This window comes from Micromys minutus, assembly GCF_963924665.1.
Source record: "Micromys minutus genome assembly, chromosome: 4".
Taxonomy (NCBI): domain Eukaryota; kingdom Metazoa; phylum Chordata; class Mammalia; order Rodentia; family Muridae; genus Micromys; species Micromys minutus.
The window spans coordinates 69,574,465-69,592,574 of NC_137973.1; the positions used below are offsets into that span (position 1 = coordinate 69,574,465).

The 18,110-nt window shown below is 42.3% G+C and overlaps 1 protein-coding gene across 1 annotated transcript in view; it reads left to right on the forward strand.

Moving 5' to 3' along the window:
• LOC308420137 (alcohol dehydrogenase 1-like) overlaps window positions 1-6,843 on the forward strand; it is a gene marked incomplete at both ends in the record, with an annotated part of 39,373 nt that extends 32,530 nt beyond the window's left edge. The window contains 4 exons of the mRNA XM_080916046.1: window positions 699-959; window positions 2,097-2,235; window positions 5,922-6,060; window positions 6,819-6,843. Of these exons, the coding sequence (XP_080772172.1) occupies window positions 699-959; window positions 2,097-2,235; window positions 5,922-6,060; window positions 6,819-6,843 (564 nt within the window). The remainder of the gene's footprint in view (window positions 1-698; window positions 960-2,096; window positions 2,236-5,921; window positions 6,061-6,818) is intronic.
• Between the last annotated feature and the right edge of the window lie 11,267 nt (window positions 6,844-18,110).

Genomic DNA, 18,110 nt, shown 5'->3' on the forward strand with positions numbered 1-18,110 from the left:
AAGGAAGGAGGGAAAGAAGGAAGGAACAAAGGAATGAAGGAAGGAGGGAGGAGGGAGGGAAGGAAGGAAGGAAGAAAGAAAGGAAAAGAGGAAGGGAGGGAGGGAGGGGAAAGGGAGGGAGGAGGGAGGGAGGAAGGAAGGGAGGGAAGAAGGAAGGAAGGAAGGAAGGAAGGAAGGAAGGAAGGAAGGAAGGAAAGAAAAAAAGAAGACTGCATCTGTAAACACTATGAAGTAGTTTGGAGTTCCCAGATACCCAGAAGAATGAGAAAGAGAGTTTGTAAGAAGATGGAGGCATCTGAAAGAACTGAAAAGTCTCTACAACTAAATAAATAGTCTGCCCAATAAAAGACCCAGAAAGATTTCATTGTATTACCTCCAGTCATGCTAATTCCTTCTTGAGACTTGAACCCCTCTCCTTGTAGGTAGATTTTTGTTACTGTGCTCAAAGTGTTGCACACCTAGAAAGAGCCCGAAGAACTAAAATTCTCTTGATGTACTTTACTTGAAAATGTCCTTTCTTCTGTCTCATGAAAAGCAACTGTCTTGGCCTCCATCAGTCGGTAAGGACACACAGGACTGGGGAACAGCGCACTGGCAGAGCTTCCTTAGGTAGCATGAGGCTTGGCTTGAATCTACCACAGAGGAGGAAAATTCATGTTCCTCTTGCTTTTGCTTTGAGTTTCTGCCTTTGTGCGTAGGTGACCCCGGGTTCCACCTGTGCCGTGTTTGGCCTTGGAGGTGTTGGTCTGTCTGTCATCATTGGCTGTAAGGTAGCAGGAGCAGCCAGGATCATTGCTGTGGACATCAACAAAGACAAGTTTGTGAACGCCAAGACAGTGGGTGCCACTGACTGTGTAGACCCACGGGACTCCGAGAAACCCATTGAGAAAGTTTTATCTGAGATGCTGAATGGTGGTGCAGACTTCTGCTTTGAGGTCACTGGAAACACAGAAACAGTGGTATGTGATCATTGGGGGTGAAAACTACCAGTATATTACACCGGTTGTTGCTTAATATTTTAATGTAATGAGCATACATTTCCTTTCACATTCCTCTAATTTCCTTGGGAGCCACCACATGCCCATCATGACATGCCCTACAGAGCCCTGTCCACTCACTGTCCCACTCAAACGACAACCCTGCTCCTGAGTTCAGTTTTCCTCTTTGTTCCCGCACATGTCTCTTTCAATTAAACATAAAGAATTCCCACTCAGAGATGCATGGCAACCAGTAGCCTGAGATGACTATAATTTTCAAGGCAGGTAACTTACATGAAATCAGGCTTTACTAAATTGTCCTAGAAAGCAATGAGCTTCTAATTTCATTAAAAATCGTTCATGTTAGATGTGAGCTTCTGAAACAAAAAAAAAAAAAAAAAAAAAAAAAAAAAAACCTCGTATCCTCATCTTGGTTTAATGGGTCATTTCCAAAAGATGAAGAAAAACAGTAGTGATTTTCCTGCCTGAACATGGTTCCTACAAGGAGGTAAACGTGAAATTCAGTCATGTCAGACTCTGGGGAGAGCTTTCCTTTGGACTCTGATGCATTTCTGTTGCAGGGAAGTTACATGAAAAGCAAAGAGGAGTCCTTTCCAACCTTGGTCTCTTTTCCCATCCAAAATTTCTTATGGTTCACTGTAGATAATCCTCACACCTGATGATATACACAGAAAATCCTTTATCCCAGTCTTGTTCTGAGAAATAGCCTTGAAAATCACTAATGGAAAGATGCCCGGTGGCCATTTTGTTAGCATGTCATCTCGCACAAACATCTGAATGTCCACTTTGATATATAGAAGAAAAACACCAACTCATATTTACCAACCACATCAGTCCTTATAAAGACAATCATAATTTTTATTACAACCATAATAGTCTTCTACTCTATTCCATTTGTGGAAACCTAAAATGCCAAGCGTTACTCTAGGCAGAAACAATATCTTAGCTATGTTACAGAACATCTTCATAATATTGATACTATTTCAAAATCGAAAGAGAAAATCAGAAAGGAACTCATAGGCCATTAAGCAGTCCAGCTGGGTAAGACTCAGACCTAGATGGTTTATCTCTTTTCTGTTTTGCATTGCTTTACAACAGGCGACTGCCCTGGGTTCCTGCCACAAGGATCATGGGGTCTGTGTGATTGTTGGATCAATAGCATCTCCGATCAATATAATCAAACTCAGTAGCCACCTGTTCTTCTCAGGGCGTACTCTGACAGCATCTGTTTTGGGAGGTACGTATGGAGAAAGCAGCAAATGGGGGAGATGAGGAGACAGAAGGAGGAAATAGAAAGATGGGTCAGAAGAGCCTAAGAAAAGACATCGATCAATTCTAAAGTACAGTGTTTGCTTCAACTTTTTAAAGCTCGCATTATATATTACCTATATCCTCTGTCTCCCCATGCCCTTTATCTCATGCAGGGAGCAAAAAAAACATTTCTAATTGACTTGTTAAACAAACAAACAACAAAATACTGTTTAGTTCAGTGGTCATCAACCTTCTTAATGCATGTCTTAACACAGTTCCTTTAGCTGTGGTGACCCCAATTATAAAATTATTTTTGTTGCTACTTCCTAACTGTAATTTTGCTACTGTTCTGAATCATGTAAATATTTTTAGAGGTTTGCCAAAGGTGTCGTGACCCACAGGTTGAAAGCCACTGCTAGCTGCTAGGAATGTAACTCGGTGACAGAATGCTAAAGACCTAGACTCAAAACGACCCAAACGTTAACAGTATCAAAATCAATAGGTGTGCCCCAGTTAATTATATAAATGTCCACTGGGATTCCTTCCGGTATATGCTCAACTATTAATAGTTATTGTCAAGCAGTATAATCTTATCCAGACAAATGAGTTGTCATCACAACAACTCAATATTCTTAAAAACAATAAATTCATAATTGTCAAGAAATACTACCAAAGGGAAAGGGTGCTTTAATAGCAAACAAATGCAAATTCTCTTATCCTGAGAAGTAAATCTTTTCATGAAATCCTTTACTTCCCACTATTTAAAACCTAAAACTCTAGAAGACTTTTATTTACTGACTCTTTTCTTTTGGTTTTCGAGACACGGTTTCTCTGAGTAGTGAGTAGTCCTGGCTGTCCTAAAACTCACTCTGTAAACCAGGCTGGCCTTAAACTCAGGGATCCACCTGCCTCTGCCTCCCATATTTGAGAAGTATACAATAAATGAAGTGGTGTACTCCTGCCTAGGCTTCTCGGATCATCTGCAAACAGCTTGATAGTTTTTAAGATTTTAGTGCTTGCTTATTATAGTGCATGTGGATGTTTTACCTACATGTCAGTCTGTACACTACTCGCGTGCCTAGTGCCCACAGAGGACAGAAAAGGACATCTCGTCCTCGGAATTGGAGTCATAGTTGTGAGCTATATTGTGAGTGCTGGAAATCTCCCTCTGGAAGAGCAGCTGGCGCTCTTGACTGCTGAGCCATCGCTCCATAGCACAATTCGACTTTTAAGAGGACTCTAGAGAATGTGAGTTCTTGAGCAAACACATGAAAGTGAGAGGTTGCTGAACACTTGGGACTGTGATGGCCGAACTCCTGGTAGCAATGGATTTTCAGATGTTAGGAGACTTACCCACTGCATTTACGTCCTGAGCGAATGGCAGGGCCTGTAAGGGAGGGAAGTCCTGATTCAGCTGAGCACCGGAGCTCCGGTTCCTCTACTTGGATCACTGCACACCACAGCTATCTCCTTCTGCTGTGCCCGCACACGAGCTGTTTGTTCAAATTGCATGTGTCTAGCTAAGGTTTATGAAAATAGATCATGTTATCTTAGTCCTCATAAGCCAACAAATTCTTCAACCACCTAAATATTCATCTGATGATAATAAATGAAGCTAATTCCTCCTATAGAGGGTACAACCCCCTGGTTTTACAGTCACCAACAAAGAGTATTATTTATGTTGGGTCGACAGATCTCCTAACTTCCTACAGTGTGCACAGCGAGGAACTTCCCCTACTCAAAAGCCAGTCTGCCCTTGCTGAGAAGCAACATGGTCTTACTTCACTTTTGAGAAACACTGCCTAATCTTGTCTCTGTGCCGGGGACCTTCCTTCTCTATTCCTTTTGCCTTATTTTAGTGTGTGGATGTGTAAGTGGGAAGATGCATGCCTCTGTGCACATGTGGAGGTCAAAGGACAATTCTGTAGAGTAAAATTCTCTTGCACTGCACTCCAAGGTGGAAAACTCCATCTTCCACCATTAAAGGCTTCCAGGGATCCAGTCAGTTCTCTAGGCTTTCCCAAGCGCTTCTTCCCACTGCTCTATCTCCCTAGCCCAGCACCTTGCTTAATGCTCCTCCACTGAAATAAAAAATAACCACAAAAGTATTCTTACATGCATACAAAATGCTTCATTTTATCACCAGTAAAAACAAAAACAAGAACAAAAACAAAAACAAACAAAGCCAAAAGTCAAAGAGATTCATAGTCTGGGACAGATACCACTAGTTAGAATTTGTGGTTATGAATAGGAAGAGTTTGGGATCATTTTGAAACTAGGTGAGAAGGCTAGAGAAGCTGACATTAATTGGAACAGAGAAAAGCAAGCATGAAGCTTGTAAAGGTGGCTCAGCAGTTACAAGCATGTGTGTTTTACAAAAGGCCTGAGTTCCTAAATCCAAAGTGATCAGAAGATCCAACTTCTCTGGCCTCCTAGGGCATTTGCATACATAAACATACATGAGAGCACAAGCTCTTGAACACACGCACACACATACATGCATGCATACATACATTCAAATGCATATACATATACACATAATTTAAAATGTTAATAAAGATGGATCATTTTTACAGAATAAGCTATAACATTGAGTACATCTTTATTTTTTAAATAATTATTTATTTTTATATGTGTGGGTGTTTTGCCTACATAATTGTCTGCACCACATATATGCGTGTGCTCACGGGGCCCGAAGTGTATCAAATCCCCTGGAAACAGTTAGAGACAGTTGTATACTGTCATGTGGGTATAAGAAACAGTACCCAGGTCTTTTAGAAGAGCATCCAGTACTTCTTACCTATCTTCTCTTTAAAGATCATCAGACAGCTGCCAACACCCTCTCATACTGGCCAAGGTACTTGGCACAGTGAGAAATAGATACACGTTTTGAACTCAGGAGAGCAGAGAAAACACATTGTGTGGCTTGTGTTGCTTTGGTTGGCCTCGTCTTTCCTCTCAGAAGACACAGTTGAATAATTTCTACACATTCCTTTTCTGCTTCTCCGTAATTGCTCCCGTCACGTTCTTCTCTTCCCACGGATTGTTTGGATCGTTCATGAAGCTGTATGTCAAAGCACACAGACACAGGTGCATACACATATGCTCACATGTGCATGCATGCACGTGCACAGAGAAAGAGACATTTCTCTGCTTTTACAGACCCTCGTGCACATAGTCCTGTGCTCTCCCACCTGAACTACTTGCCCAGCCCCCATTTCCACCCTTTTAATTCATCCAGGCCATGCATCCCAGGACTGTTGGCCTTCACTCTGCATTTGAATTCCATGATCTACAGAGATTAGATCCAAGGTGGGAACACCACAGATGAGATTTAATTTCTGTTGGCTTTGTATTACATCCTCTGTGTCAGAGACATCAGAGGACCCCAGAGGAGCGCAACACTGGGTGTTGGCTGTGTGGTGGGAAGAGTGACAGTCCTGACTAGGGTAAGTGGATGAGGAAGAAAACATCTCTAGCACTTTAACATGGTCTTTCTTTCTTCCCATCATCCTTCCTTTTTTAAAAATATTTTTCAATCATTTGAGGATTTCATGCATGCATATATGGTATTACCAAATCTACACCCCATTCCTAACATGGCCTTTCTTTTATATTGAAACCTCATGGGCAGAACCCTTCATAAGTCTGTGTTATTTTGTGCATTTCCAGGCTGGAAAACCAAAGAGGAAGTTCCTAAGCTGGTGTCAGACTATATGGCAAAGAAGTTTGACCTAGATCCTCTGGTCACCCACACCCTGACTCTCGGCGAGGTCAATGAAGCAGTTCAGCTAATGAAAAGCGGGCAATGGTAATCACGCAAGTCGTTTGTGTCCGTGTGTGGCTGTGGGGACAGAGGGTTGTCACTGCTACAGTACTGCACAGACAAAGATCTCCCCTTGTCCTCTGAATTTTGCTCCATTGCTGACTTATAAAATATGTGATCCTGGAAGAATTAAGGTAGTAGCTATTACTTTTTTTTTTTTTAATACAAGATGGAACTAACAATGCCATCTCATAAGTTAGAGTCCAAGTTTAGGAACACAGTTTACAGAATTGCAGGTAGAAACGCTGCAATGGTGAACAGCCTGGCTTTAATCCCCCAAACCCAATAGAGATGGTAGGAGGGACCAGACTGCGCAAGGCCACCCTGTGACTTCCTCATGCACACCTTGGCTCATTCTATCCTCTGCCCCTCCCCACAGTGAGAGAGAATATGGAAAGAAAGAGTGAAGCCAATTTCCAAGAGTGAGTCGTTGTCATTTTCACGTTTTATTTCTGAGTGGGGGTTGTCTATGAGATTCCTAATGCTGACGCCTCCTCCCAGTAGAAACTGACCATAAATGACATCAGCCCTTCTCATAATTAAAGCTTTACCTGCCCTATTGCCCTGAGAACTGCGTGTTGCTTTGTTCATTTTTCTCCCGGCTTACTAAGCTGTGCTCTTTTCACCCAATATCAAAGGAAGTCACTCTAGTTTGTAGGTCTCAAACATGAGAATTTGGATCCAAAACTCATGGTGCATCAGAAATTCCTCAACGCTTTCTCTTTCTTCTTCCTGTTTTTCAGTATTCGCTGTGTCCTGCTACCATAATTACAAGATCTACATGGTTCATCATGCATCATGGTTTAAAAGAATCTGCCATACAATGCTTTCATATTTTCTTGCCCTCCATTTACTCAGCTTCCTGTATCAAGCTTCTCACCTGCCCACACCATCGAGGTTATTCTCATGTATAATGGAGTACCAGGCTCCCTCTCACAGCTGTGTTAAGGTTGATTTGAATCACCCAACAGCAGATTCTGCAGATAAAGACACACCAAGATGCCCCATTGCCACAGCTCTCAATACATAAGGATGCACATTTCCTCACTCACTGGATCGTTCCCACGCTGTGTGGATCCACGCTTGAGGCTCTGTGTATCATGCACAAGAATTCCTACCAGAGAAGTTACTGGAACTGATTAAACACATGAGCGAATGTTTAGGTCACGAAAGCACCACAAGAACCATAGCGTAGTTGTACGGCAACAGCAAGTTATCTGGTGTGGAAATCAAGGGGACAGTCTCACAACTGCGATGGGATTGATCTCACAAATAAATTAACAACAGCATTAAAAACGAATTTAGTCAAAGGTGAAATATCTCTACAATAAAAAGTATAAAAGATTGCAGAGCACTGTGGTAGACTTCTTTAATCCGAACTTCTTGATGGCCCGGGAGGGCAGACTATGTGAGTTTAGGACTAGACTGGTCACATAGCAAATCCTACACAGCTTGATTGTGTTGAGTTGGTCATGTCTCAGATATAGACATATTTAAATATATACAAAAATTAAAAATTCTTTATTCATGAATTCAAGGATTAGAATCTATGTTGTTGAATGCCTGTGCCATCCAGAGACATCTACAGATTCAATGCAGTCTTAACAAAACACCAGTAAAATTCCTCACAGATAAAAATAGCCTTCAAATTTGTATGAAACCTCAAAATGCAAATAGACAAAATAATCCTGATCACAAAGTACAAAACAGGAGCCATTATTATCCAAAATACACTACTGAGGTATAGTGACCAAAACAGCATGGTTCATCAAGTAACCAGAATCACAGACCAATGGAACTGAACAGAGAGCCCAGAAAAACTGAACATGTGCAACTAACAGGCTGAGAAGGTGCTAAGAAGACACACCAGAGGAAGTAGGGTCTTTTCAATTATTGGTCCTAGGAAAATTAGATATGGAAAATAAGGTATTTTCCCACATGGAAAAAATAAAGCTGGACTGACCCCTTGCCCTTGAGCCAGTTACAAGAGTGAACTCTGAATACACGGAAGTCTTCCAAGAAGGACTGAATCCTCTAAACTTCTATAAGGAAACAGAGGGAACCATCTGGACCTTGAAAATGGAAAAGGAATTCTTGGACCACATCCCCTAGACACAGGAAACAAAAGCAAAATTAGACAAATTCTATTGCAGACAACCTAAAAGCTTTTGCCCAGCAAGAGAAGCGGTCCCCTAGCAAAAAGACAGAGTGTGTTGGCCATGTAATGATGGAGTATAATAAGAAAGGCTGGTGTGCTTTTAACAGCGGTAAGGTGAGGACAGAAAACACATCGTGTATTTCACATTCCAAAAGAAAAAATTTTGAGCCCTCATAAAGAAATTATTTTTCAGGAATAAGATAACATCCTAAAATGTTATTACATGCTACTCCATAATTATGTATGACTTCATGCTTTTATACATCCATGAAAAATAAATCAAAGACAGTGAAGAGTTGGTTCAGTGTTAGAAGAACTGGCTGCTCTTTCTGATGACTAGGTTCAGTTCCAAACGCACACATCACAATCATCTATATCTCCAGTTCCAGGAGATCTGGCGCCCTCTTCTGGCCTCCACAGCCATTGCATGTACACAGCATACAGATATACATGCAGGCAAAATACCCATACACATAAAACAAACATAAATCTATTTTAAAAATATAGAAATAGGGCTAGGGAGATGGCTCAGTGGTTAAGAACACTGACTGCTCTTCCAGAGATCCTGAGTTCAAATCCCAGCAACCACATGGTGGCTCACAACCATCTGTAATGGGATCTGATGCCCTCTTCTGGTGTGTCTGAAGACAGCTACAGTGTACTTGTATAGAGTAAATAAATAAATCTTTAAAAAAGCAAAATGTTCTTTGCAGTTGCTTATAAAAATAGAGAGGAAAAATACATTAATTTTTAAATGAAATAGACTTCATGTCTTAGTTACTTCTGTTTGATAAGAATCTAGAGAGAAGAAAGTTTTTTATCTGGGCTTAAAGTTTCAGATTAGAAAGAGATATAATGATTTAAAACTTCTGGGGCTAGAGAGCTGGCGCAGCAGGAAGAGTACACACTACTCTTTCAGAGGACCTAAGTTCAGTTCCTAGTGTCCACAACAGGTGGCTCACCAGCGATAACTCCAGCTCCTGGGGATCCTAAAATTTCTGCAGGCTTCAGAACTCAGATGTACAAAATACACACACACATACACACACACACAACTACAAAGTAAATCCTTTAAAAAAGAAAACATCTCACTAATACATTTATTGAAGACTCAAGTTAACCTGAAATAGATTAGCTCAGACTTAACCCATTGTTCTCTTGGTAACTCAAAGACTCTCCTCTCTCCTGTACTGAGAAAGAAACTTCAGCCTCCTTCAGTTGTCCAGGAAGGTTAGTTTTTGGCAGCCCCAGCTTCTTGGGGTTCAGAAAAGGGGTAAGGTGGGGGTAGTGAATAGAGCCTTGTTGTTTATTGGGAGGCACACCCTGAACATTTGGTTACAGAAGTTTCCTATTTAACACTCCTCAGAAAGGGACAATAAACGTTCAGTCCCTTATTAATGTGTCCCATAGATATTTTTCTTATGAAAAGTAGCTAAGAGGACAACATGACTAAAGAGCAGTTTTTGACGTCTTGCCCTCTCTTGACCCTTTGACTCTGCACCAGCTCCTCTTATTCTCCTTGACCTAGGATTGACATTCACAGGTGTCTTAGGGTCGAACTTCCTTCTTTATTCTCTACATACAAAGCTCTCTTAGCAGCCCCTGACCCAAGTCCACAGAACAGGATTGCCCTTTCTACCAAGAGACTACCAGATTCAGGATTACTGTATCAGACAGTGCTGTTGGCATTCAGAGAGCAAAATAGAATATCTTAAGTCTAAACAAGTAGCTTTGTTATTCAGGACCGGTCAGGAAATGAGAAGATGCCCAGTTCTGCCTACCCAGAGCTTATCTCTGGATGTAACAGAGTTGCCATAAAAGTCATCCCCAAACTGAGAAGCACCATAAGGTGAGCTCCTGGCCTCTCCTTTGAGATACCTGTTCCCTGCGCATAGAGAGGGGGGTGTTATCAACTTTATTCACTCTGGATGGGGGCGGCATCTTCTCCATCTTCACAAGTCTGCGCTGGAAATCTACACTCACCCTGCCCCTGCCTTCCATTTCAAACCATCTTCTTGCCTGTTCTGCCCCTAAATCAACTGTCATAACTGTTTGAACTCGGTGGAACCTCATCCTGAGTCAAGAGTTTCCCAGGCAGATGTTAACAGAACCCAATTCCTGGAGCTACTCTGTAGGGTGAGGTCATTATGCAGCAAGGTGGGTCCAGCCTATCAGTGAATGAGGAGGGCGGGAGGGGAAAGGTCTAGGAAGGAGAGAGGAGGAGGAGCAGTGAACGAAGATGAAACTGGAGGAGGATCTAGATCTAGGTGGGCGGTTTATATCTTTGGCAACTAGTTGTGAGCTTATTGTGTGGATGGTTTGTGGATTGAGAATCTAACACATCAATCTGATTGATAAATTATTGCTTATTGAGTCATGATTTTACCAGGCTGTGGGGGATGCGAGCAAAGTTCCCGGCTGGTAAAGAAGCAGCCAGGGAGAGCGGTTCCGGCTAAGTGGCCCACGGTGACACGTAGGAACTAGTAGCAGCAGATACCGTTGTTTATTTTTACTGCAGCACGACTCTGTGTATCTCTTTACAACTATTTCCCCTTTGGGGGCAGACTTTCACTACGTGGCTCGGGCTGGCCTCCGCCTACAGTTCTGCCATAGCCTTCCGTGTACTGAGGTCCAGGTATGAGCTGCCCTACCCCACTCCGCTGCTTTATGCACCTGCTCGTGTTAGAGCTCGTTGACAACTTCTAAATTAACACGGAAGCAGCTTCGCTGTCTTCTTCCTATCAATACCTGATAAAAAAAAAAAAAAAAAAAAAACATTGTACCAGCAGTGACTTTCTGTCAGTACATAGCTATTCACCACTATTGCTAGCTGTAACTTAACTCTCAAGGTAGCGTCATATAAACCCATGGCCTGCCTCTAAGCCCCACCCCTTCAGCCACATTTAAGGAGCCTGTTCCAACCTCCAAGCAAACCGCATCTTTGCAATTTCTAGGCACAGTGCTTCTCTGGGTAACCATGGCAGGAAGCAAGCCAACATGGCACAGGAACATCAGCTTTTATCCTAATCTACAGACAGCAGGCAAGGAGAGAGACACTGGGCTACCATGGCAGAGCCTACAGTGACACACCTCCTCCAACAAGGCCACACCTCCTCGTCCTTTTTAAACAGTTTCCATCAACTGGGAACTAAGCATTAAATATACGAGGCTATGTAGGCTATTATCATTCAAATCACCACATGATATATATATATATATATATATATATATATATATGTATGTATATGTATATGTATATACATACATATATACGTATGTATATATACATATGTATAGCAATGGATAGATGAATGAATGAAATATGTACATATACCCAATAAAGTTTCTGTCAACCATAAAAATGAAATTGGGTCGTTTGAATAAAAATGGACAAACTACAAATCATCACACCACTAAGGAAAGTAAGCATGAAACAGGAACTCCCGCTTCAAGGGATCAGCTGCCTCTGGCTTCTACTTTCCATACTCATGGACACCCCCATACAGAGATATACACATGGATATAATTTAAAATACCAAAGCATTTAAAAGGACACGAAAGGAGACTGTTTAGGGAGGGAGTTGTCCTCAGGAGGCAGAGGGACAAGAGATGGCATTAGGGGAGGAGTATGGCTTAAAAACCTGCTTACATGCCTAAAACATCACAATGAAAAAAATTGTTTTTGTGCAAACAAAATATGCCAATGAAAGATACACTGTTTCTCTCCCCTTATTATGGGGTTCCAGTCTCTCCTGGCCTAGAGACCATGAGGAGTCGTCCTAAGACAAATGACTCCTAGGACATGCTAACTCTCTTTGGAGAATGCCCCTTCATCCCTTCATGGTTTCTAGGCAACTAAATAAGGCCAAAAGTCAAGTCTTTCCTTGACTAGGAGAATAATTTGCAAAGGAAAATGCAGACTTGGTTTGTAGACACCTGTGAGGCGTAGAAAACCAAATGAGATCAGTGACAAGCACACAGGGGACAGAGTGTAAGGGAAAGGTTGAAAGGGGACACCCATTTGTAACGGGAACTTGATGGCGTAAGATCTAACATCACTTCCTTCCTATTAAGCCAGCCCCTTACAGTCTGAAATAAAAATGCTGGCCCACAAGCAACGAGGCTGAAAAGCCAGAGCTGCTTCGATGGGAAGAAACCGCGAGGCTCTGAGCGGCAAGCGGTGTAACAGTGAGAACTGAAGCCCCCAACCGATGACTAAATTCCTGGGGTGACTTTAAGGAAGACAGTTCTTTCACTGGAGTAGTAAGAAATATGTTATGATTTAGGGGCCACAGACAGGGGGGAGGGCACTGGCCTTAGTGAGAAGCTTAGATTAGTCTGGAATAAACCAGATACAATTCGGGAAACTCCCTAAGCTTCTGAGATGATGAGAGTCAGGAATAGCAAAGGCCAGGAAGCAATCAATACTTGACCATCAGAAGCAAGGTGGGTGGCGTCATCCAAGTAGATCGTGTGACCTCTAGGAAAGTGTCTCCCAAAAGTACATGTGTTAGAAACTTGATCCCCAGCTCATGACACTATTGGGAGGCAACGGGACATTCAGGAGCTGAGACGGAGTGAGGGGCCTCGGGTCAATAACAACATAACCTTGAACAGATGGGCAGATGCCTGGATCTTCCTTTCTTCACGTTTTTACCATAAAAGGTTTCTTCCATTATGTACAGTCATTATAGGATCAAACGGAATAGGCCAACCAACTTCCAAAATTTGCCTTCTGTCAGCCCTCACAGCACCTAGGAATTTTCTTTAAGTTTTGAACCTATTATCATCATCATCATCATCTAATCTTTTTTTACACTCCAGTCTTTATTCCCCTCCCCATCCACTCTCCAACGGCTCCTCATCCCATTCCTCCTCACCTGTCTCCAAGAGGATGTCCCCACCCCCACTCCAACAGACCTCCCCACACCCTGAAACCACATTTTCTGTATCCATTCTTCTGTTGTGGAACATCTGGGTTGTTTCCAGCTTCTAGCTATCAAAAAATAAGGTCTCTATGAACAGAGTGGAACACGTGCCCCTGTGGCCTGGTGGGGTATCTTTTGGATATATGCCCAAGAGTGGTATAGCTGGGTCTTCAGGTAGAGCTATTTCCAAATTTCTGAGGAACCTCCAGATTGATTTCCAGACTGGTCGTACCCAGGTTGCCATTGCACCAGCATTGGAGGATGACCCTCTTTCTCTGAAGAGGTGTTGTATATACTCAGAAATCTAAATGATTAGGGAAATTATATTTACTTGATATGTCAATATTATACTAGATATGCTCATCAGAAGAAGAAAAATGTTATCTTTTATTCCAGAGTTCTAAACTGGACCAGTATACTAATATCACCAGGCAATTATTAACTCAAATAGTAAGGATGAATTGACAAAGTTCCAGAGTTCAGAACTCAAATCACCAGTAATAAAGGGGAGGGAGAGCTGGTGCAGATGCACATGTATGTAAAGCTGGAGGAAAAAGGTCAACCTTGAGTGAAATCTTCTAGAACATTCTTCACCTTCCTGACTTTGAAATAAGGTCTCCATCGGCCTAGGCTCACCCAGTAGACTAGGCCAGTGAACCCCAGGGAGTCTTCTGTCTCACTCTCCAGTGCTTGGATCACAAGCAAATGCCACCATGCCCAGCATAGGCTAGAACACGGGCTCTAGGGATCAAGTCCTAGTGTTCATCATTTGCAGACCCTTCATCCTACCTATAACTTTTTTAGGGGGAACTTCAAAGAAGCTATTGAAAACCTGGTGTGCTTGTGCATACCTGTAATCCCAGCACTCCGGAGGAAAAGGCAGGAAGATAACTGTGAGTTCAAGGACTGTCTCCTCCATGGTGAGTTCCGGGACAGCCATATTAAAAACAAGTGCAAAGATGATGGTGGAAAGGTAGCACAACTGCAAGCACACAGGAAGCTGCTCTAGCACCGATATGTGACAACGATCATTGTGATCCCAAGGCACACTCACAACATGGCCAGCATTTACAGAGCATCTGGTGTCTTCCAGGATTCTGAAATTCTCTAGGAAAGACGTAGCATGTAAATAAAATGTCATCTCGGTCCTAACGATGCGCTGTTATACCCATAGATCATCAGAAGAGTCTCTTCTTGTGGTGGATGGGATTGTATAAGCAGGGACAAACAACAGGACATGAACATGACACTGGTTGGCCTCATGTGCAGATCCTGCTCCTAAGATCAGGGCAAGAAGGAGTGAAGAAACAAAGCCCGAGTGTCGGGAGGGTTTCTCAGAGATCAGTCGGCAAGACAGCTGTGGGACAGCTTCAGTCTCAGCAGCACAGGAGCAAGAGGGTCATGGGAGGGCCCAGAGAAGGGGGTCAAAATGCACACCAGCATACCTGAAGGGTAAGAGTCAATATAATTTAGTTGGGGGACAAATGTTCTTGAAAGCTGAGGTGAGTTTGACCATTGATTTGTTAGGATTTAAACAGCTCTGCGTGCCTTTAGACCAGAAAATATTTCTAACTTAATATACTACCAAGAAAAAAAATGTAAATTTTTTTTTTAAAAAAACTATTAGGAATATGAATCAAGTGTTTTGAAACAGGCACTTCACACAGAGCTGTGCCAACAAGAGACTCGGTATCAAAATTACTACAACAGTGCAAACAAGAAATAATGAGCTGCCTATCTGCAGATTAGTAACCGTGGGAAGAAGGAAATTAAAGGGAGTATACAGAGCTTCTCAGTGCTGTAGAGAGTAAGTGTAGAACCCTGAGGAGGGAGAAACAGAGATGCTCTTATTAAGCAATTCACAAGTCCAACCCAAAGCACCAAGATAGGTAGGAAAGAAAGGAAGGAAGAAGGAAGGGAAATGGGGGGAAAGGAAAGAAGAATAGATGGGAAACAGGAATCAGATAAAGGGATGGAGCAAAGAAGGAAGGAAGGAAGAAGAGAGGGAGAGAGGAAAGAAGGAAGTAAGAACTGTAGCATACAGTACAGAGAGATGATAAACTCTAGAAAAGCTCACTGCTACAGAGAAACGTTGTAGAAGGATAGGTGTTTGGAAGGTTTGACTAGTTTGACTTTTTACAAGGAGACTACTAACAACTCTTTTTAAAGTGTGTAAATAGAAAAATAAAGATGGAACCCAGCGAATTGTTAAGGGTGAGCAGTAAGAGAGTTGAGACCAGGCATGGTATAAAACTCAAGCAAACCAGCACTCAGGAGGCAGAAGCAGCAGATCTCTGTAAATTCAAAGCCAGCCTGTTCTACAGAATGAGGTCCAGAACAGCCAGGGTCACAGAAAAAAAACCTTTGTCGAAAACAAACAGACACACATGTGAGAGAGAAAGCATGCATTATACTTTGAAAAGGTGAGTGAAATAACTTTATTCAAAATGAAACTACTGAAGGCAAGAAGTGACCTGAGAAGATGAGAAACTGGCATAGCTCAAGAGAAGTATTGACAGAAGAAGATGGCAAAATAATTTAAACGTTTAAACCACGAAAAAAAGAACATTCACATGATCAAATTGTAAAACATTAAACCAGGGTCAGTGAGATGCATCAGCAGGGAAGGCAATTGTCACCAAACCTGACCACGTAAACTCAAGTCCCAGAGGAAGAGAACTCAGACCTTCAGCTTCTCCTTACACACACACACACACACACACACACACACACACACAAGCACACACAGACATGCACACACAGAAATACACATTCTCATACCCACACCCACATTCATACACACACTGACACATGAACACACAAAAATACACATTCTCATACACAGACACACACACACATACACTCAATAAGACAAACAATTTTAAATATAAAGCACAAAATTAAAAGTAGTATAAGAAAAGCAAGTCACACCATGATGACCTTTACAATGTCTCGTTAACTAACTTATAAGCTGTGTGACCTGACTCCAGGCACTGAAGTGCAAAGTGCCTATCCTCAGTGATAATCAGGGAAGTCGAGGGCATAGAGAATTACATCTCCTTACAAACCACCACAGTGTGAAATTCAAGTCTGATGGCTCTAAGCCTAAGTGTCTGCGGTCACTCTGTGAAAATGATTTGCTCTGCTCCCCACAGTTGCACATTCAGGGACACCCATCGTAGCCAAAGGAGCTGTGAACCAGGGTAAAGTCAGAAGATGGCAGCCAGACCACAGGGAAACAGTCAGCTCTGGGGAAGAACTTTAAAGCAGGATTCAGCACAAGAAACTTGGGAGACAGCAAACCCCTCTACACACCATCTAGGATAATGGATGCATCATTTTTTTGGGTAATGAATAAATTATATTTGGAAGAATGTTATAAAACATTGACTGTGTATGGCTCATTTTATACAATAGTCTGGAAAGTATAGTGAGTGATTTTTTATTAATAAATTTATTTACTTTACATCCCAGTTGAAACCTCCCCTCCCTCCTTTCCTCCCAGTCCCTCCCCCTCCCTTCAGCTACCCTTCACCTCCCTTTCTCTTCAGAAAGAAGTTCCCATGAACATCAACCTGCTTGCTTAGGCATATCAAGTTGCAGAAAGACTAGGTGAATCTTCTCCTATTGAGGGTAGATAAACATGGCAGTCCAGTTAGGAAAAAAGGACCCAGGGGTGCAACAGAGTCAGGGACAGGCCCTGTTCCACATGAAGACCAAGCTACATATCAGTTACATGTGTGTAGGGGGCCTAGGTCTGTCCCATGTATGCTCTTTGGTTGGTGGTTCAGTCTCTGTGAGAGGAAACATGATTTTTTTACACCGGTCTAAGTTTGTAAACTTAAAGATAAAATACAATGTTAAAAATGTCGTGAGTTGACAACCATTTGGGGACATTCTTTTTCTTAAACAGCCATCATGTGTGACTCTGGAGAGCTCTGGCCCATGACACCAGTGGTCAGACCTCACGGAGCTCAGATAGGCCCTAAGCACTAATCCTCAAGGGCTGCAGCACTCCTGTCCTTGGAGGACACTGTGAGACCCAGAGCCACTGGGACTGTTTGTCAGCCACATCCAAGGGACAGTGGGTATTGCTCCCAACAGTGACTAAAGGGCTCCCTGACTGCAGAAGAGCAAAAGCAACTCTGGCAGCTTTGAGCCAGTGGCTTTTTAGCATCCTGAGCAAAAGTGTTTCAGTGTCCAGCAGTCAGTGTTGCCTTGCTAGTGTGTGCTGCTGTGTCAGTCCTGAATGTCCCCAAGCAAACCGGAGCATGTGTGCAGCAGGGCGCATGGAGAGGGTTTTTATGCAGCTGATGAGTCACCATGATAAGAAAGAAAAGAACCAGATAGGAAGGGGATGTATGAATTATGGAAAGTTCATACAGTAGAGTGTTCTACGGTAAGAAAATAAAATACAGCTAAACCTATGTGAGTGACTGGAAAGATGGCTCAGAATTAAGAGTACTGACCACTCTTCCAGAGGACCTGGGTTCAATTCCTGGAACCTACATGACAGTTCTTAACTGCCTATAACTCCAATCATAGGGCTCCCAGCAGCCTCTTCTGGTTCCCATGGACACCAAGCACACATGCAGTCAAAATATCCACACACAGTAAGTAAATAAATAGATGATAGATAGATAGATAGATAGATAGATAGATAGATAGATAGATAGATAGATAGACTGCGAACAGTCAACAAAGAGAACTAATGGGTGGGGGACAGACACATGGAAGTATATATACTGAGTCTATTCACACACTGATTTAAAAACAAAATTAAATATTTTATAGGAAAGCAAAATACATAGCAAAACCACAACTGTGCCAGAAGATTACTATCAGGGTGTACAACAGAAGAATAGGTAGGAGGAAAGTTCCAGAACAATTGAAATGTCCTTTGCTTAGTAATTACCTGTAACTCAGCCTTACACAATTAGTGCACATTG